The 21,788-nt window shown below is 45.7% G+C and overlaps 1 protein-coding gene across 1 annotated transcript in view; it reads right to left on the bottom strand.

Moving 5' to 3' along the window:
- Window positions 1-21,788, bottom strand: part of Arsb (arylsulfatase B) — a 163,898-nt gene that overhangs the window by 45,901 nt on the left and 96,209 nt on the right. Inside the window, exon 6 of the mRNA XM_059276526.1 lies at window positions 18,510-18,580. Coding sequence (XP_059132509.1) covers window positions 18,510-18,580 — 71 coding nt within the window. The remainder of the gene's footprint in view (window positions 1-18,509; window positions 18,581-21,788) is intronic.

Consider the following 21,788-nt stretch of genomic DNA (forward strand, 5'->3'; position numbering starts at 1 on the left):
GAAAAGAACTCACAGGTCTGACAAGAAATAAAAAAAATACAATGATAATAAAATGCTGATGATCAAATTACAAAAATACATTAATACCCTTTCAACAGGGGCTGTCCTAAAGAGGAGAGGCGAAAGCTTATTGTGGTTCTGATGTGCATTTCCCTCAGGATTAGAGATGCCAAGTGGTTCTTCCTAGACTTTGGTCATTTGTACATCTTCAAGGAACAGCTTCTCTTCAGGCCTCTTGCTCATTTTTTAAAACATGGGCTGATTTCTTGCTATGGAGGTATAGGTGTTCCTGTGAATTTTGGAGAGTAACTTTATCCCAGATACTTGATTGGCAAATATTTATTTACATTTTCAATGTTTAATATCCAACTTGTAGCTGTGTAAATACAAATCAGGGAGGAGGTGCTGGGTCAGCTGGCTGCCAGGTCTACAGGGCACCTAATACTTGATTGGAAAATATCTATTTACAACATTTTCAATGTTTAATCTCCAACGTGTAGCTGTGTAAATACAAATCAGGGAGGAGGTGCTGGGTCAGCTGGCTGCCAGGTCTGAAAGGGCATCTAAACAGTGTCCTCACATCTCTCCTTCACTCGGGCAGGCTCCATAGCCAGAACCTACGGCCAAGGGAGCTCCCATCCCTCTGCCAACTCTGGGCCTTCCCCTCCTCGGTAGCTCTGGGGTCCCAGGCAGGATGGCAGGGCCGGGCCTACCTAGCGGAAGCAACAGTTTCCAGGCCTCTTCCAGAATGCGAGCAGCCCCTCACTCTCTCCTTCCACCCCTCCTTGAATGGGTACCACTTGGCAGAGAGGGCAAAGGGTGAGCAGGAAATGCTTATTCGTGAGACAACCGCTCCTGTACTTAGCAGTGGCCGTGCTCGGCCTATGTGGTGTCTACTTTGTCCTTCTGATGTGGCCACTTTCCCATGGCGGCCGTGGAGCCAGCCTGATGGGACAGTGCAGGCCAAGGGGATGGTCAGCACAGATCACGGACCAGTGTCATGTGCCGGGAGTAGTGACCCTAGTGTCCAATGAGATGGTCTCGACACATCCCTGGCTCTGTGACTGTAGGCACATGTTGACTTTCTCTGGGTCCTGATACTTTCCTCTGCAAAGGGAAGGAGCTGGTCGTTTGTCTTGCAGTTGGCGTTGTGGGCTCTAGCATGGCCGGGAGTCTCCGCCCCACGCCTCTGCTCCTTCTGATTGAGTGGGGCCCATCTTTCCTGTGGAGGAACTGAAGAACTTTCTGTGTGCTTCTGAAACACAGAAACTAGTGATGGACTGGTTCAATAGCAAAGGGCTGCCTGACTCCAACTAGTCCAGGGATGTGAAAGGACTGTGGACCCCAGGGCACCGACTGCAGAACAAGTTAGTCTACCTCTGATGATGCAGACCGTGATCTCTCCATTTTTCTACATCACTGAATTTTCAGTCAAGTAGGAAGTGCTGAGACAGCCGCTTCCTCACTCACTGGGCACGCAGCAGATTTCAATCTGCAACTGAAGCAATTCAGGTATTAAGGCTCTTTTCTATGGACGACAGCAACAAGACCCTTGGGGTAATCTCGCTTCTTCTGTCCCTGGTATTCAAGGACTACTAAACAGATGAAATCACCCAGGAGGATGGGCCTCTGAGTCTGGGGTAAGGTGTATGTGTGTGTCTGAGGTGGGGTGGGGTACTTCCGGCACTCACGTTCTAGCTGGGTATGCCTATACTTACGCCTCTAGGGGACAGGATTGTGGATCAGTCTGATGCTGTATCTCTCTGCTTGGCACTGAATGCTCAAGTCAACCCTGCTTCCAGATGAGCAGGTTCTTTGTGCCACAGCAGTGAGAAAACAGTAGTCTCTTGTCACCCACCAGCCAACTGAGTTTCCCTAAAGCATCTGCACAAGGAAGCCATATTATAAAAAAAAGGACCTCAATCCTAGTAAACTTGCCTTAATGTAGTCACTGTGGGAATAAAGTGATGTGTGTGTGTGTGTGTGTGTGTGTGTGTAAATGACACAACAAGATGGGGAATGCAATTTACAGAATGGGAAAACTCTTAGCAAATCATACAGGTGGTAAATAGTTAACAGTTAAGGAACTCCAACAAGTATGGAGTTAGAAATCTATATAAGGGGCTGGAGAGATGGCTCAGAGGTTAAGAGCATTGGCTGCTCTTCCAGAGGTCCTGAGTTCAATTCCCAGCAACCACATGGTGGCTCACAACCATCTGTAATGAGACCTGGTGCCCTTTTCTGGCCTGCAGTCATACATGCTGTATACATAATAAATAAATAAATAAATAAATAAATAAATAAATAAATAAATAAATAAATCTTTTTAAAAAAAAAAAGAGCACTGGCTCTTCCAGAGGACCCAGTTCAATTCCCAGCACCCACATGGCGGCTCAAAACTATCTGTAACTCCATTCCAGGGGACCTGACACTCTCACACAGACATACATGTAGGTAAAGCATCAATGCACACAAAATTAAAAGGAATAAATCATTTAAAAATCCATATAACTCATCAGAAAAAACATAATTAACTCCATTAAAAAGTTGGTGAAAGACTTGAAAAGATTTCTCCAAAGAATGGTGGTATCTGCAGGCTAGCAGAGGGAAAGCATGCAGCCGCAGCGTGGCAGGTCACACAGGGTGAAGGGGCCCTGGAGAGCCACAGTGCCTTGCCGTGCCATGCCCGAGGTTCATGATGCTGCATTGGGTGCTTACACATTTGTCCAAGGAGCAGCCTTTGAGTTAAGTGTTCTTGCTATAACTGAAAAACGCTCAGGGGGGAGTCAATAATGAAGAGCAGAAGTTAATAGAAAATCCAGACAGTGCAGAGGCCCAGCAGAGCTTAGAGAATTTCCTCTGAACAAACTAATAAAACAGACCAGTCTTGAAGCATTACTCATGGAAAACAAAAGCACAAACACGTAATATTACAAAAACAGGCGGCGACGGTGACAGCATGAACGGTGGGATGTGTGGGGATTAACTGTGTGAAATCACTGTATCTGAAGGTTAGTAAAGGTCAAATGATGTAGGTGAGCAGGAACAGGAACTCGTAGTCCCTCACAGCCCAGTGCTTTAAATTTATTTAATTTTGAGAAAATTTCTTATTGTATCTCAGGCAGTCCTCCAACCTGCTCTGCAGCTGAGGAAAGACACTGAACTTCTGGTCCTCCTGTCTCCAGTCTCTTGTGACGAGAGGTGTAGCCTTCCACACCAGGCTTATGTAGCGCCCGAGAGCCAACCCAGAGCCTCACGCATGCTGGACAAATCTTTACCAACCAAGCTGCATGCCCAGCCTGACAGTTTGAAAAAAAAAATATTAGCTTTAAAAAATGTTTGTTTGTTTGTGTAAAGACAGGGTCTTTACTACGTAGCCCAGGATTGCCTGGAACCCCTGTGTAGACCAGGCTAGTCTCAAAGTTGTGGCACTCCATTAGCTTCTGCTTCCTGAACGCTGGGATGACAGATATGTCTCACCAAGCCTGGTGTATATGGTGCTGGGATTCGAACCCAGGACTTCACAGAGAAAAACCTGTCTGGAAAATGACAACAAGCCACAACAAGCTTCCCACTTAATGGTGTGAACTTTGGAAGCTTTCTCTCTGAGCCTAGGACAGGGACAAGCGCACTCGACATCGCCGCTGGCCATACTTCCTGCACAATGAGACGAAACAGACGCTGCCGTGAAAGGCAAAGGGACGAAAAGGGAGAAACAGGTCACTGTTGCCACAGGTCGTTCTCTTGCTGGGGTCAAACCGATGAGACCACTAGACCTGAGTTTGACGACGATGACGGTGACACTGATAAAAGGAAGCGTCTGCTAAATGTCTGAACTTCAGCGGCAGGGCTGGGGTCACAGGTCGGTAGTATCCCGAATTCCATCCTCAGCAACCCCCACCTCTACAAAAAACAAAACAAAACAAAACAAACCTGCTGTGTACCTCCTGTTAGCTAACAGAATTCAGTAATAGAAGGACCCCGGCATCAGTAATAAAACACAAGGCGCCTAAAAGATGATTAACGATGTGAAACAGCCACGCTTGCAGGCAGTCCCTCCCGAAAGGTGGAATCCATGGAAAAACACTTTGTTCGTGAAGAGCCCAGTCTGTCCCTGCTACAAATCCTCAGTCTCACGATGGCTATTTTCTCTCTGTAAATCTACCTGCTGTCATTCCGGTATACCTAAGAGCCAACAGTAAATGATTAAACATTTATAAACAGCCAAGTACAGATGATTAAAACCTTGGCAAACTAGAATACTGGTGAATACTTGAATGTAAAGTGAAGAATTCTGCAAAACGAAAATGAAAATTTTTACATTTAAAAAGCACCCTTTAAAAAGTATTTACTTATTTTCTGTGTGCATGCATAGGTGTGGGCATGTGCCACAGTGGGTGGGCGAGTGGGCAGTCAATACCCTGAGGGAGTCAGTGCTCTCCCTCTACTGTGTGGATGCCAGGGACTGGATGCACAGATTGATGCATAAAGCAAACTTATACTCAGTATACTGTCTCACTTTTCTTCAGATCAGGACCCCAGATCATAAAATTGTGCTCTCCACATTAGAGTGGGCCTTCTTCCAGACATGGGAAGAGGCATGTCTCTTCAGTCCTCCTAGAACCTGTCAAGTTGACAAAACAGTGCTAATCATCAGGGCATCCATGAGCATTTTTTTGTGTGAGTGAAACTTTGAAAATACCCTTAAAATGCAGGATTAGGGCAATGGTGAAGCAAAGTATTTTATTGTGCTGAAGTGGCAGGTTCATTCCATATAATCCCAAACTATGCAACCATTCATAAAATTACTATACAAGTTTTAAATTTTTATTTAAATTAAAAAAAATAATGTCTTGCTGTGGGATGTCTTTCTATATGCTGTGAATATGTGTAGCTCTCATTGGATAATAAAGCTGCGTTGGCCTATGGCACGGCAGGTGAGGTTAGGTGGTACATTCAAACTGGAGATGAGGTGAAGGGTGGAGTTGAGAGAGACACCAGCCCATAGCTGAGGGAGAAACAAGATGTCAGCAGACTGGTAATGCCAAGGCCACGTGCCAATACATAGATTTATAGAAATGAGTTAATTTAAGACAAAAGAGCTAGCTAGGAAGAAGTTGAAGCCATAGGCCACACAGTTTGTAATTAATATAAGCCTCTGAGTAATTATTTTATAAGGTGGGAGAGATTTGTCCTGACCATGGGCCAGGCAGGACCCAGAGACACTTCCCTCTACATTTGGCGCTCACCAATGGGCATTGATCCACATAGACCTAACAAAGCTTAAAGATTCTAAAGGCACAGAAACGGAGCCACACTAGGCTTCCTAGTCTCACAGTCTCATGTCAGATGCAATGCATAGACTCGTCTCCTAACAGCTGCCTGTGAGGTGGAGCTGGCCGCCAGCCGCCATGAGCTAAGCAGCATGGCAGATTCCTGCCACAGTACACAGTGGTGTCTCCAAGCCAGCACTGTGCTGCGTGGTGGACTTAGCTTTTGCTAGTACAGACAGAACAACAATAACAACAACATCAACAGCAACAACAACAAAAGAGGTTTCTGGGCTACACACTGCTTGATGGAGGCATAGACCCACTGCTTCCCAGAGCTGGTGGTGACCATGGCTCCCAGAGCTGGCGGTAAATGTACTTCTGCCATGTTGGGAAGCAGAGGTGGGCGGAGCCAGCAGCCAGGGCTGCCGCTTTGGTCCTAGCCACACTGCAGTTTAAATCAATGGTCAAAAAAATGATTACAGATTCACAATAGGACAGATTCAGATGGAAAAAAACTTCTAAATGGTTTACAGTGTGTGTAAAAATGTACATAGGCTTGGAAGAGAGAGGAAAATGAATTTAGACAGTTATATAAAGAAATAAATAGCTTAAAAAATAAAGTCTTTAAAAAGACAGTAAAAGAAATATAAAAGTTAAGCCATGTAAGGATGGAAATTACACAAAGAATCTAAAGAATGCATATTATTATATTGTTTTTAGAATTTTTAACTGCAGAGACATTCTATTGTAGGGGCTACCAAGTTAAACCAATATGTATATTTTAAAGGTATTTTGACTTCAAAATTTATGTCTAAGAATATGTTGCTTTGGAAAGGAGGTTCTACTTTTATTTCCACAGAAGATGAGACCCTGTGGATTGCTTCCAGGCTAATATGGTTTGATCAACCAAGACCCCCTGAAAGGTCTCTGATGACACCATGGCCCAGATGATCCAACATCCAAAACAGCTTCAAAGCAACTAGCTGAGATGATCTAGCCTCACAGACTACTACAGCCAAGATTTAACTATAATTCTTAATTTTCTCAGGATCCCTATAAGATTGCCAGTGCCCCTAATCAGCAGGAAGTAGTATGGGAAGCTATGCCCAAATTCCCAAAATATTGTTTATGAATGTTTATTTTTTACTTAAAGCAGGTTGATTATAAATGCAATCTCTTTCTAAAGAAGAAAAGGTGGTATATATATATATATATATATATATATATATATATATATGATAGGATGAAAGAGTAGATTATTGAATCTACTTTTAAAGAGCAACAACTTGTTTGAAATATTTTACATTGCTATATAGATTTTAGTTTATTAACACAAATTTAATTTTGTTATACTGTATGTATATTTCTACTCTTGTTTAAGGTATCATGTTTATACAATTCATTTAAAATTGTAAAATATAATATAAAATACAGATTAATAGTCACCTATGATAATCAAACTTATAGTTAAGTTTTTTAGGCATACAAAGGTATATTTCCATTAGGTAGGTAATCTTTAAACACTTCAAAGACCTACATGATACGGCATTTAAAATGTTTTAAAAACTTAGACCTTTCTGGACATTGAGACATGTCTGTTCCTGGCAGCACCGATCTACTTCAGAAAAGATGATGGGCATCAAAGAAACTCATTATGGAATTTACTTTCTTTGTGGCAAAAGTTAGCCACCTGGCCAAAAAAAAAAAAAAAAGCTCTTGCTACGACTGCTTGACAGAATGCAGTATAAACTGGACGTGCATGACCCAAAAGAAGATGATCTTTGAACTTTGCAAGGTGAGATGGTCCTTCAGGTTCCTGCTTCACAAAATAAACTGCCAGACATTCTACAAGACATGGGGAGAAGTGACTGACAAACTTTGCCAGAATGGGTGGAACAGTCCTTAAAATTTCCTGCTTCACTGAAAGCCATGCCAGAGACTCTAGGCCTGCAGGCTGAAGATGGATGCCCCAACATTAAAGAGGAACTTTGGGTGACTGTCCAGGCAGCCAGATGCCTGTCATTTCTAGAATTATGAAAGTTGCTTGCAATGCATTTCCTGTTTACTCAGATAATATAATAACTTTCTGGGGTCTTTGATGGAGTTGAAGACTAGATAGCTATTCTTACAGTTTTCCTTAGTCATGATAAAAGGTAAATTAGTTATAAAACTTTAGACTCACAAAAATAGGATAGACAATAGAATATTTTTTAAAATTTTGCCAAATACAAATAGACTAGACAGTGTAACTGCAATTCTTGCTTGATAACTGTTATGTTATATATAATTTTACTATGTTAAAGTTAAAACCTTCCCTTTTGATTAGACAGAAAAGGGGAAGTGCTGGGGGATGTCTTTCTGTATGCTGTGAAAATGTGTGGCTCCCACTGGATAATAAACAAAGCTGCATTGGCCTATGGCAGGGCAGGATAAGGTTAGGCGGGACATTCAGACCGAAGACGAGGCGAAGAAGGGTGGAGAGATAGGAACCCGCCACCAGAGGAGCAACAAGATGTCAGCAGACCAGTAATGCCATGGCCGGGTAGCAACATATAGATTTATAGCAATGGGTTAATTTAAGATGAAAGAGCGCCGGGCGGTGGTGGCGCACGCCTTTAATCCCAGCACTTGGGAGGCAGAGCCAGGTGGATCTCTGTGAGTTCGAGGCCAGCCTGGTCTACAAAGTGAGTTCCAGGAAAGGTGCAAAGCTACACGGAGAAACCCTGTCTCAAAAAAAAAAAAAAAAAAAAGAGCTAGCTAGCAAGAAGTTGAAGCCATAGGCCATACAGTTTGTAATTATTATAAGCCTCTGAGTAATTATTTTACAAGCGGCTGTCGGACCGCAGGTTGGAGAGATTCGTCTGGACTGCTGAGCAAGGCAGGACTGGAGAAATTTCCATCTACAGTGTCTACATAAGCTTATGTTACATTAACTTCAAATTTATGATTCAAATCCTGTAAGAATGTATTTACATGTGTCTATTAATGAATAAAATCAAGAGAAGGCGAGAACTGTAAAAGACACACTAAAACATCTGCAAGGCTTATTTTAGGGTGGCCAGAGAGTGTTGTAATACGATTTGTACCGCTATCTTTGAAATTTCCCGCGTTTCAATGCTCCCGCTTTCAATGCATTATTTGTGCAATAACAGTTAGGTAGCTCCCACTGCCTGTGGGATCACGTCCCAGTCCCGAGGCTGGCCAACCCTTACTCAGATGCTTTCTCTCTGACCCTGAGCAGGCTTGAGTGTGCCTACACACACAGCCTGCCACTTCCTGTGGTGAAGAGACTGCCTGTCCTCTCAGCAGGCAGTCTTTGGGAGGGAGCAGGGCCCTCCTGCAGTCACAGAAACTCTGTCAGACTCCATGGAAACAACTGGCAATTAGCCAAGTATACCTCATACTATTTCTACCACTGTCGCCTTCATCTGTTATTTGAATTTATTTAAACTTGTATGTTATTCTTTCCTCCAGTTATCTTCTAGGCTACTCCATGGTTTTCATAAAATCCAGGGCAACGGAGTGTTTGTGGTAGATGGAATAATGCCTTCCACCCCCAGGCACCAGTGACTTCCTTCTCCTGATTTTTCCTGCACCTGTGAAGGTGTTGGGCTACAGGGCAAAAGGGAATTCAAAGTGCAGATGGAGGAGACTGCTGAGCAGCTAGCCCCCAAACAGGGAGGCAGCCTGGCTCTCCAGGTGGTCCTCATGTCATCCTGAGAATCTTAACAAGACGGACACGACAGGAGACCCTGTGAGAAGGGAAGCAGGGTTGGAGGCCTGCAGCCCCAGAAGAACTCAATCCCAGAGGCGGATGAGAAGGACTCACTGTTCTGGAGGAAGCCCCACCGCAGCCTCCGGCATCCATATACCCAGAGAGTCTGGAATGCTCGGGTGGAACCTCCACCTCAATCCCCCTTCCCCATCTCTCTCTCCCCAAACACTGCCTCATCTTAGAAAGCCCACCAAACACAGCTCCTCTCCCAGAGATGCTCAAGACCACTCCCACAGGGTATTTAAACTGCCCCCCCCCCAGACAGACACATAGTTTTTCAGTTTCTTCCCTGTCTCCTTTGGCGCGGGTGGGGTGGGGTGGGGTGGGATGGGTTGGGGGGGTGCAGAATATCATCTGGGAACACTTTAACCATTAAACCTGGGCTTTTTCTTAATTCGGCCTGATTTAGATTGATGCATCAGCATAGAGACTTCATATGGGGTATAGAAACCGTTCACACACCTCTCCTTGGACCACTGGGGCAGAGGTTAAGCACTGTCAGAGAACAGTTAAATTCTATTCAACCACTGTTTCTGTTGAGAAGTCATTGTAAGTGTCTCATCAGACGTGTTCCGATGAAATGTGTCCGATCTGTTTCCTGACTGCCCGGCCAACCTCATCCTCTGGTTGCCCTGCCTTCCCAGCCATGATGGGCTGTATCACCTCTGGAACTGCACACCAACATGAACCTTGTCTTCCCCAACTTGCTTTACATCAGGGTGTTTTAGCTCAGCCACAGAAACGTTTAAAGCCATAGTTTAAATGTCTTGTTATACCAGAATGAAAGAAGAGGAATCGAATTAGTTGGAGATGAGTTTGCCTCGTTCGTGATGCTGGGCTGGGGTGGGGGCAGCACACATGTAAATGAGTGCTGTGTTTTGAGTGTGTCCCCAAGGGTTTGCATGCTGAAAGCTCGATTCTCAGTGAGGCCATGCTGGGAGGCGATGCAACCATTAAGAGGCGGGGCTTAGTGCCTGGTCATCAGGCCACAGAGGGGCAATGCTGCCCCCTTCAGGAACTGATGTCCTTGACTGTAAGTAAGTGACATCCCAGGGTCACCACCTGGTCACTCCCTCTCACATGCACTCCTTCTAGATGCCACCCACCACAAAGTGACACAGCCAATGGAGATCTCACCAGAGCCGAGCAGATGTCAGCGCCAGCTTCACTCTCCAGAACTGTAAGCTGAATGCACTTCTTTACTTACAAATTACTTGGCCGCAGGTATTTTCCTATCGCAATGGAATGCAATGGGGTTATAGGAAAGTAATCCCACAGTGATGTATGTGCAGGGAGGAATTTGGTGAGGCAGCGGGTCCCCCATCAGATGGCCTCACTCCCAGAGACAGGGCCAAGGCAAACCCTTCCGTCAGCCTCTGTCCTGTGACGCCAATTACCCTGATTTCTCCAAACATAAAAACTGGGGCCGTGGGATTTGCTAGTGTGGTGTGGCCAACATCCATGGTGAGGATTAATTAGCATTTTTAAAGTGCTGTGGTTTGGGTTTGGTTCCTGTATTTCCTCAGGAGGAAAGAAAGGTCTAGATGGAGAGTGAGCAGCAGAGGTTTGAAGGACGTCATCACTTGAGATGTGTGCCGTGTGGAGTCGGGGAGACAGGGCGTGCGGCTGTGGGGCTGGCTGCTCAAGACATCAAGGAAGCCATACGGGGAAGAAGCAGCGGAGCTTCCAGAACGGGGGAGGAGGCCTAGAAACCTAGAAACTTTCAGAGTTCAAAAAGAGAAAAATTACATGTGCCGGGGCTCCGTGGGGGAGGGCACAGAGTGACCCGCGGCCCCAGAAGTGTGACAAACTGCAGATGACAAATAGTGGCAGCTCAGCATGCATCCTGAGAGCATGAAGATGAGCTACGAATAAGCTGCTTGCTGAAAGAAAGGACTCAGCAGAGAAGGCAGGGTCTGTGGGTCTGTGGGTCTGTGGGTCTGGGGCTGACAGCAGAGAAGTCTAGTTACACACTGGCTTCTCTGCCCGAGTCTGTGTCACAACTTTGCAGACAGCATGATCTCCAGAGCCTCAAGTAACTTTCCAAACTTGATCCAACACGTTATTTCTGACTATGGACGGTGACATGTACTCATCACTGGAGCTTAAAACTGCAGACATCCATAAAGCAGAAACTGCAGCACCTTCCCCACCCCAACAGCCAGATATAACTGGTGTTCACGGAAGAGGGGTTTATTTACAGGATGGTGCTGTGAGTGTCTTCAGTTTCTTGGTCACAGAACAGACGACTGGAAGAACTCATCCCAAGCTCTCAAGAAATGAGTCGAACTGCCATTCAAACCCAAGTCCGACACACTCCAAACTTCTACACACTGCACGATGGTGATACCTCTCATCCCCACATCTTCTCTTTCTGCCTTCAGTGTGATTAGCACAAGGCATGAGCAGGGTGTGCAGGGCCAGCTCTACAGTCAGAAGCAATCACCATCCAGAGTCAGACTACATGCCAACCCAGCAAGGCTGGTCTCCCAGCCTCACTTAAACACAGCACACCCCCACATGCCATCATTGTGGTGAGGTGATTGTCACTACAGTCAACCTTTTCACATCAAATCAGTGAAGGACAGGAATTGAGAGAGGCCTAGAATCAGTATGGTTGGAAATGTCTGAAGGGAGGAGCCCTAAGTTCAAGCTCCATTGTTTAACAGTTATGAAGGACCTAAAACCTTGATTTCTCCATCTGGGTTAGGAAAAGGGGGGAAAGCCTGACTACCCAGGCGCCTCTAGAACTTCGCTGTCTTATGCAGTAATGCACAGTACTGAGCTGCTGCAGCCCACCACACTCTTTACATTCTGCAGTAATACACAGTATTGAGCTGCTGCAGCCCACCACACTCTTTACATTCTGCAGTAATGCACAGTACTGAGCTGGTGCAGCCCACCACACTCACCACGTTCTGCAGTAATGCACAGTATTGAGCTGGTGCAGCCCACCACACTCACCACGTTCTGCAGTAATGCACAGTATTGAGCTGGTGCAGCCCACCACACTCACCACGTTCTGCAGTAATGCACAGTATTGAGCTGGTGCAGCCCACCACATTCACCATGTTCTGCAGTAATGCGCAGTACTGAGCTGCTGCAGCCCACCACACTCTTCACATTCTGCAGTAATGCACAGTATTGAGCTGGTGCAGCCCACCACACTCACCATGTTCTGCAGTAATGCACAGTATTGAGCTGCTGCAGCCCACCACACTCACCATGTTCTGCAGTAATGCACAGAATTGAGCTGCTGCAGCCCACCACACTCACCACATTCTGTAGTAATGCACAGTACTGAGCTGCTGCAGCCCACCACACTCACCATGTTCTGCAGATAGAAGGAAAGCTAATCTGAGAACAGGTGAGACCATCACCACTCTTGCTGGATTGTTCTGCGCAAAGGGAACCAATGGTAACGGACTCACTGATCAGCATGCATTGTTTCATAGAATGCAGGCACTGGGCAAGCTATACAGACAATGTCTGATCTACTTGGAGCACGTATCTCTGGCGGGAAACAGGTGAGCATGAGTAAGAACAATGTGAACATGATCAGGGAAATGGGAGCATGACGCGATGCCTTGAAGAGAACAGAAGCACAGGGTCTTCGGAAGCCCCACACGAACCAAAGGGACTGAAGTCTGGAGCCGTCAGCACGGCACTTTGAATCTGAAATGTCCTCTACAGGCTCTTATTTAAATGCCTGTTCCAGCCACCAGCTGCTCCTCAATCTATCGCCCTGTCCCTTCCCTGACGGACACCTGTCTGAAATACAGCCTCCCTCCCTTGAGTTTTTTCCATCAGATGATACAGTCACAGCAACACAGAGATAACCAGTACAGAAAACTGGCATCGGAGGATGACGCGGGACTGCTGCTTTGACAACACCTGACAGGAACAACTCAAGAGAAAAGGCTTGTTTCGGCTCACAGATTAAAGAGCTTGGTTTGGTCCACAGCTGCTTGCCTCCAGGAGTCTGGCCTCATGATCTCAGGAGTGGATGAGGAGGAGACTGTTTAGACAAGGGCAGAAAGGCAGCTGAGAGACAGGCTGGAGCCATGGGTCGGTTTATAACCTTCAAAGGCATGGCCGTAGTAACCTACTGCCAGCCAGGTCATTTCATATTCAAATTACGACATATTTGAAATTGGATGAGTCTTACACCTCAAGCAGATGTGGCAACTGCACTGAGAAAATGTCTATGTGAGGGAGTGTCTTAGGGTTTATACTGCTGGGAAGAGGCACCATGACCATGGCAACTCTTATAATGAAAAATATTTAATGGAGTGGCTTACAGGTTCAGAGGTTTAGTCCATTATCACCATGGTGGGACATGGTGGTGTGCTGGCAGTCTCAGCAAAGGAGCTGAGAGTTCTACATCTTGATCTGCAGGCAACAGAAGAGTGTACCACACTGGGCGTAGCTTGGGCATCTGAGACCTCAAAGCCCACCCCCACAGTGACACATCTCCTCCAACAAGGATACATCTCCTAATATCACTCTCTAAAGGCCAAGCATTCAAACACATGAATCTATGGGGGCCCATTCTTATTCAAACACCACGAGGAAGAAAGGGAGCTAAGTGCCATTTTCTCCATCCACTAGCAGAAGTAACATCTCATAGTGACATCCACAGCTTCTCTTCTCCAGGCTTTCCATCTGAGGTCGTAACAGCACTGCACAGAGCCACTTTACAGAGCAGGCCCTTGGTGGCAGGGACTGTGCTAACTTCCATTAGTGCCCTTCACTAATAGTTGGGCTCCTGCCAGCATAACTGGTGTGTGTGTGTGTGTGTGTGTGTGTGTGTGTGTGTGTGTGTGTGTGTGAATTACATATGCATATATCACACAACTGGATTATTCTGGAGTTCTGGTGATCACATCTGACATCCGAGGTGAGCTGTGGTCTCAGCTTGAGAGGACCATCACCCCAGAAGAGCCAAGACCAATCTGGCAACTCCCCACGATCTGAATGGTGCTGGGAAACACAGAGTTGGGCACTGGAGAGTCCTGGGATCTACGCAAGCTTTCAGACCCAGCATCACAGCTGCTACCCCCAATGCTCCAGACACCTCCAGGCTTTCCCATAACTCATTGTGAACAGTGCCATCCCTTTCCCCAAGTCCTCACTGGGTACTTCTACTGCCCACTCCTAGGGAAAGACACTGAGTCTGGGCCACTCCCTAGAAAGAAAGGCATAGAGTTATGAGGTTCTAGGTGCCGTGTGTGGTCTACCCTCCATGGGCAATGTCCTTGGTCCTGATCTGAGCAGAGGCCCAGAAAGCAGGAGTGCAATTATCTGTCTCTCTCTTCTCCTCAGTGAGCACCTCCCCTGTCTGGAAGCCATATGGGAGAGTGGCTGAAGTTCCAGCTAGACACTAATCCCTTCTGGTGGACAGCTTTGGAATCAGACCTCTAGGTGTTCACGGTGGAAATGTGGTTGTATCTATTCCCAACTTCAGCCCACTTCCAAAATAATGATTGAGTACAAATGCTAAGCAGGCCGAGATTAGTAACCTCAGAGGGCACTGAGGACAGACTCCTTCCTCATGGTTGGCTCTGGACCCCATCTTTTTTCCTGCTAACACTAGAAAGGAAAACATTACAACTGCCTCTCCTTAGGCCTTCTAGTCAAAAGAATGGAATCCCTCTGGCCCTGAGTGGAGACATAACATTCTGATCTCCTCCAAAGACTAGAACATTATATATACTATGTTGTCTCTTCCCTTGAGCTGGACCTGTCAATCATACGGCCAGAGTCTCCTCCCCAGGAAAGCTGATTCACCCAATAACACGCTCGGGAGACGGGAGGAATAACTACCCCTAATGAGATAATGTCCTCACTTATACTTCCACACGGCCCCCTCCCCGATGCAGTGGCTTGCCTGTCTTCAATGCCAAGCTTGCCTGCCTTTTGAGTTCTAAACTCAAAAGTTATAATTTTTCCTTCTCTTTCTGTACTGTTTTTCAAAAGTGCAGCCAAGTTCCCCCCGTCTAAGCTTTCCCTGGCCTCCTGATTTCCCCTCATCCTCTGAAGCCCCGCACCCCACTCTTCTGCCATCAGCTCCTTGCCAGCCTCCACCGACGAGCATGCCAGCTCTCACGGCCCCTCACTCAGAAGGCATGCCACTCTCTCTTCACTCTCCTCCATTGACCTCCATTCAGCAGCTGCCAGGCCTTACAGCTGGAACACTGTTGTTTTTCTTTCAAATTCTCATAAAATGGTCCCCGGGCTTCCTTCTGAGTCTGTTCTTAAATTCTTTTATTAATGAGATGATGAATCTAAGGAGGGAACCCCAATTTCCCTGGACGTTCCCGCTACTCTAAAGAGGGGGTAGGAAGGAGTAGCTGCTAAACCCAAGAGCCGGCTTCTGAGGGAGCCTGGGGAATAGTGAAAGGCAGGGCTCCCCTGGGAAACATACAGTTCATGAGGTGAGGAGACCTTGGAAAAGGAAAGAGGACAGGGCTCAGAGAGGTGAACAGGAAGTAGCCATAACAAAACCACATATTCATCCAAACTAGTCTCTTGTTTATAACGCGTCTAAGGCTTTCCTTTCTATTCACTCATTACTGCCTGTTAACAGGTGCTCCTAGCAGAGTGGGGCTTCATTATCCTCCCCCAAGTCCGATCATCAGACTGGGAGGCTCTGGGGTAACGCGGGCTCAAATGTCAGCCCTTCTGGATACACTAGATAGCTGCTTCCTGATTTCACAAAAGCTTCTAGAATATCTTCTTAGACTTTCCAGACGTTGTCCTCTACATTAGTATTTTCTTATAACTGGATTTAATTTTTCCCTACAAATAACTGCAAAGGAAAGAGAGCAGGTTCGTGTCTTCATGGTAAAAAGCAGCAGGCCCCAAAGCGAGCTCTTTTTCTTTTTCTTTTTCTTTTCTGATTGTGCCTCACGGCAGACTGAAGTGACTCAGCCATCGCAGAAAAGGCCTGCAGGGTGGCTCTGTGTGAGGAGGAGGCGGGCGCGATGCTCCCTGCAGACACAGACGACGGAGGACACCTCACTCGTGTGAACCAAGTTGGTAAGGAAGGCCAGCATCAAGCGGGTTTCTTTGTAGGAGGCACAGAAGACAGCAGAGGCCGAAAAGTGCCTCTGAATTAATGACCACAATGATGGAACTTAGCACAGCCACAGAATAACACACTGGACAGAGGGGTGGAGTCCCCCATCCTGACTTCCGTGCCCCTTCTAACCTGCATGCTGCAGGAACCTCTTGTCCATGTTATCATTTTGCTAGGAGTATTTTAGGGAGGGCAGCCAAAAGTGACGGCAACTCACAATAAGAACCCTGCTGCACACAGGGCTGCGATGGTCACGTAAGAATCTGGTTCTGGGCTGTCACTTCTAATGCCAAACTAAACTATAGCCCAGTGGGTGTGCAGCCACAGGCTGTGTGTGTGTGTGTGTGTGTGTGTGTACTTAGCAAATGAAGACAGTCCACGGCCATTATGTGGGAAGCATATCCTGGACGCCCTGCAGCAGGGTTATATGAGAAGTTTTTAAATCTACTCCTGCATTCCTGCTGCTCTCCAGACCTCCCCAGGAGATTTTGGTATTCCTGGAATAGGCCATGTGTCTTAGGTGTGCAAAGGCAGGGAAAGTTTAGCCTCAAGGTAACTAATCACAGGTCTCTGATCCTCTGTGCACCTGATAAACTTATTTCCTAGCACCTTCTAGAATAGTTCTTCTAGACCAACAGAAATACAATGCAAATCACATATGTAATTCTAAGGTTTCTATCAGTCACACTTTAAGAAAGGAAAAAGAAACAGATGACGTATTAATAGTACATTCAACTTAACATATTCATAGTTCTGTCATTCCAACATGTATACACCATATGTGTACCTAGTCTTCAAAGTCCAATATTTACTTTATACTCAGAGCTGACATCTCAACCCATAATTAGGTAATACCTTTCCAGGGCTCAGCAGCCACATGGAGCTGGTGACTACCACAGCGGACTGCACAAATCTACAGACTATCTTGGCAGTCCTTAGGATCTAACCCACACTCTGGCCTCTACCATCCATGTAATTTTACTCCAGTAGAAGAGACACTGCTTGCCTGTTATTAGAACACTTTCCCTTTCCAGGTTTAATGCATCTACTTGGGGTTGGCGGGGGTGGTGTTTGGCTTTTAAAAATTAACGTACTGAGTATTAGATTTCAGATGGCATTTTCAAACGTAATTTGTTTTTCCTGTCCATTCTTCTATTCCCCCATCACCTTCACCCTGTCTCAGAGTCCCTCTTTCCCCTTTCATGGTCCTCTTTTCCCAGCTTCATGACTATAACTGCACTCACATATATTCATATATCTAAACATTGCATGCTAAGATCTACGTATGAAAGAACATGCCATCTTTATAACTCTGGGTTACTGTGCTTACTAGCATAATTTCTGGATTCATCCGTTTTCCTGGAAATTTCATAGTTTTAATTGCATCTAATCTCTCCTCAACTGTCCACTCTGTGATCAAGTAATGATTAGTGAGTGCTTATCAAGTCCTGGGCATTTGTGCCAACTGATGAGGATCAGAACACAAACAAGTCCTAGATCCTGGCATCCAGGCCCAACTATGTGACTGATGCTATTCAGGGGCACTAAGTGACACTCGGGGGAACAACTGCTTTTCACGGGGCTTCTGGGATGCTCTGGAAACTGCAGAGGCAGGAAACAGGTACTGAGTTTGGGGATGGTATAATCAACTCTGTGCTTTGAAATGGCAAGCAGAACAGGGAATGTTGGGCAAGAACATGACAAGGCCAGACGAGAGGGTGCTGGGTGTTCGGCGACACAATCAGGTTAACCCTTGGAGCAGGAATAGCTAAGGAGTGGGGTCTTGTGGTCACTTGGAAAGGACAGAGAAGTAAAGAGAGTTAACCAAGGCAGTACGATGTCTGGGAAGGAGGTGGCATGACCCCCACACGAGTGCAGGGAATGTGACCACACCCCCTGAGGAACTGACAAGGCACTTCTCCAGTAGGGCAGCAGGCACAATGCAGCTGAATGATTCCCAGGACTGTGAGGAAATGGACACCCGTGAGATTCAGCAGATCCCGGCCAACCCAATCAGATGCTATGGAGGCTCACACAACCCCAGAGCCGACAGCGGCTTGTCTGGTGGTGAATTTTCTGGAAAAGGGTTCTGGAACTTTTAGGTAATAGAAGCAGTGACATGATACGGGCAGTAGAAAGGGGCCTCAGGGCTCCTGTGGGCTCCTGTGGGCTCCTGCTGCATACAGCCAGCAAATGGCGGAGCCAGAATTTACTAACTTCACAGAGTACTGAAGCCACTGTGAGATTCCCAGAAAATGTGTCGGGAAGAAATGTTTACACTAACATCAGCTCTGGTGGGCAGAGAGCGCTAGGCTAGTGTGCTGGTGTCTCCTAAAACCCAACACAACGTTTAACACAGCAGCAAAGGCTGGGTACTCACACGGCGAACTGTCGAAAAAGTCCCGATCGATGTTATGCAGCAGCTCCACTCTGGGGGATGGGCTTCCTTCACTGGAAAAGAAGTTTTAGGAAAAGTTAATTTCTTCTCCAGTGGGCAGGCACTGTTTGATGACTTCTTTTCTTGATGCCTACAGAAAATAACGAATCTGCCCGTGAACAATCTTATCATAACTCAGATGTATCCAAAAGCTGTGGCCGGTGGATCTGCATGCGGTCATTTGTCTATATCATCACAATTACTGTGAGCACCACATAAAAATGTCAGTGTCCGGCATAGGATCACACCACGGCTATATTTAAATGTGACCACTCTTTATGGAAGAAACACAAGTCATCTGTGGGGACGTCACACTGACCATGTAGAAGGAAATGAAGAAAGAACATCTTCCAAAACGGTGGCCCCAAGACTGCAGATGCAGCAGCCTCCTCAACATTAGCTATGACACAATCTTCAAATCTTTCTCATAGACAAAGAGAACACAGATTTGTTTTTTAATTAATTAATTGAGTCAAGGTCTCCTGTGGCCCAGGCTGACTTGGAACTTGCTATACAGCAAAGGCTGGCCTTGAACTCCTAATCTTCCTGTAGAACTTCTGGGGTTGTATGTTTAGACCATCATACCTGGATCACAGATTTAATAGAAATGCAGGTTAAATCCATGCCTTTAAAACTTTTTTTTTTTTTTTTTTGAGAGGACATGTAACTACAGTCACAACCTAACCTATATTGCCCAAAGAACAAATGGATGTCACTTAGTCCAATCTGTTCCTGTTATAGGAGAGAAATTATGTCCTGAGTTACTGGAAGAATACTGGGTTGTGTGACTTTGAAAGCAGGGTTCTCTAGAAACTGAGAATGCTAACACCCTGTAGATCCCTGTTCACCTTGACCTAGTGCAAACTGTGAATCAACATAAACCACTGGAAGAGAGCTGAGGACACTTGCTAATCTAGTATCCCTGCTATGTGTTGCTGGAGGCAAAATACTGTGACCATCCCAGGACACATACACATGAGTAAATGAGAAAGCTCTTGACATAACTAAGAAGACATGATTTCCAGAAGGCTAATGTCCACACCCAAATTCACAGCTAGTTGTCTATAATAACGATTTGAGATTTCAAAGGCAGCAACATTTCAAAAAGTGCCATCCATCAATTTACAACTTGGTGTTTCCTAAGCAAGAAAATGTTGAAATACAGTTAATACATTGAAAACCAAATCAAAAGAACTTCAACTACTATCAACACTGTTTCTTAAACTAAGTTAATTTCACACACATAAACACACATACAGAGGCACACAGCAAGAGGAACACAACTGGATATATTTAATGTGAATATTTTGTAAGAGTTCAAACTGCTCTTCTTTACTTTCATGAAACACTCCCACTAGAGAGCTGAAGGTGAATAACTCAGAAACGGCCCTAGTCTCCGGGACAAAGCTCACGTAGGATGTCCCACAGGCCTCAGCCCTGAGGGGCAACACTGCAGGATGGGTTGGTGTTGACCCTGCTCTTCCCATTTTCTCCTGAAAACACTAACTGCCTACCTACAGATTCTGGAGGCCGACAGCTCGTCCCAAACTGGGTTTGGTTGCAGAGGCTCTGAACGCAAGAAAGGGGAGATGTGCAAAGAGAGCAGTAACTATAAGGAAATGTGAGCAGGGGGCTGGAGAACAGGGGGCTGGAGAGATGGCTCAGCAGTTAAGCGCATGTACTGCTCCTCCAGAGGAGCCGTGTTCAATTCCCAGCAATCCTGTCAGGTGTCTGGAACTCTAGCTCCAAGCCAGAGCCTCTGTGGGTGCCTACTCTCATGTGCACATATGTATGCAATTAACATAATAAATAAATAACTCTTTAAAAAGAAAATGTGAACAGAATGATGATGATGGTGGCGTCTTGGGCATAAAAACAAGCAAACAGAGTTAAACTCCTGAGTAACAATAACAAGGAAGTCGGAGGGGAAAGTCAGACTGAAAGCAGTAAGTCTGGAAAGAGGACAAAGCCATTTGTTAAGTTTAGATGAAACTAAATAGAATTTATGTGTTATATTTTTAGGGAGAAAATTGAAGATGAACATTTTTCCTGGACTACAGAATGCGTGAACAGTTCATTCAGTTCAAAAGAAGGCAAGAGTGAGGAAGGAACCCCTCTAAACTTTAAGTTCTCCACTCCTATGTAACCACTCACCTCTAAAACCAGAGCTGTCCGGAGTATCCCAAAATAACGGGGTCCTTTGGGTGCCAGCCCCTAAGGCCCCTTTCAGGGTCCAGAAAAGATGCTACTTAACAAGCGAGGGAAACCTAAGGGTCTGAGGGCAAAGGGATGAATCAGCTCACACTGTTCCTCTCTGCATGTCTTTCTATTGTTTTACTCTGCTCTCTCCCTGTTCCAATCCTCCTGCTTCTCTTCATCTAGCCTAATAATGTTCTCTTTTACGGGAGGCTGGAAGCAATAATAAAAACTAAGAGTCACCTCTCATTGGTCAAAAGCACATTCCTAGGGTAGACAAGAAGGACAGAGCCATGCATGTACCATGGCAACACAAAGGTTTCAGGGTCTCAGGACCAGAGGGAGGGGCGCAGTGCCCAGTGGGACAAACTGAGACACAGCACTTTATCAGCAGACTTGGCAAGTGAAGAACTGGCATGCTTTTCTTAGGGTGCAAAGAACTGACATGCTTTTCTTAGGGTGCAAAGAACTAGCAGGCTTTTCTTAGGGTGCTTTATGTGGATAACCTTGGGTGGACACCTGCAACTCTGACCTTATGCATAACTGTAAAGTTTTAAACTTATGATCTATATACAAAGGCTTTTAGTCTAGTTTGAACTTGTTCTGAGGTAAAATGAACTAAATGTGTGCAGTTAGTCGGGGCAAAAGGAACAAAGAAGGCTTTTAAGGGTCCACAGTCCTAGTGGGACAATAGATCTAGTTATGAAGCATATCCTAGTATATTTTCTATATACCAAAATTGTACAGCTAATGAAAAGTCATCTTCCTGACCATCCACAGATATAGGTGTGCCCATAAAATTGAGATGCAATCATGAGATTACATATATATATTTCATGAAAATGCACGGTGATGGGGAGATATCATTGCTGTTATTGCACAAGTGAATTACAGGTGAAAACAACAGAACTCAGAGTCAGTGGCCTGCAAGCCCTGCTTGACAGGGTATGCCATCTGAGAATCACTCCTCTGGTGGGTTGATATCTGAATTATCAACTGCTGTAGGCCGTGTTTGTGTCCTGGCCC

The sequence above is a fragment of the Peromyscus eremicus genome, chromosome 11, assembly GCF_949786415.1.
Source record: "Peromyscus eremicus chromosome 11, PerEre_H2_v1, whole genome shotgun sequence".
Taxonomy (NCBI): domain Eukaryota; kingdom Metazoa; phylum Chordata; class Mammalia; order Rodentia; family Cricetidae; genus Peromyscus; species Peromyscus eremicus.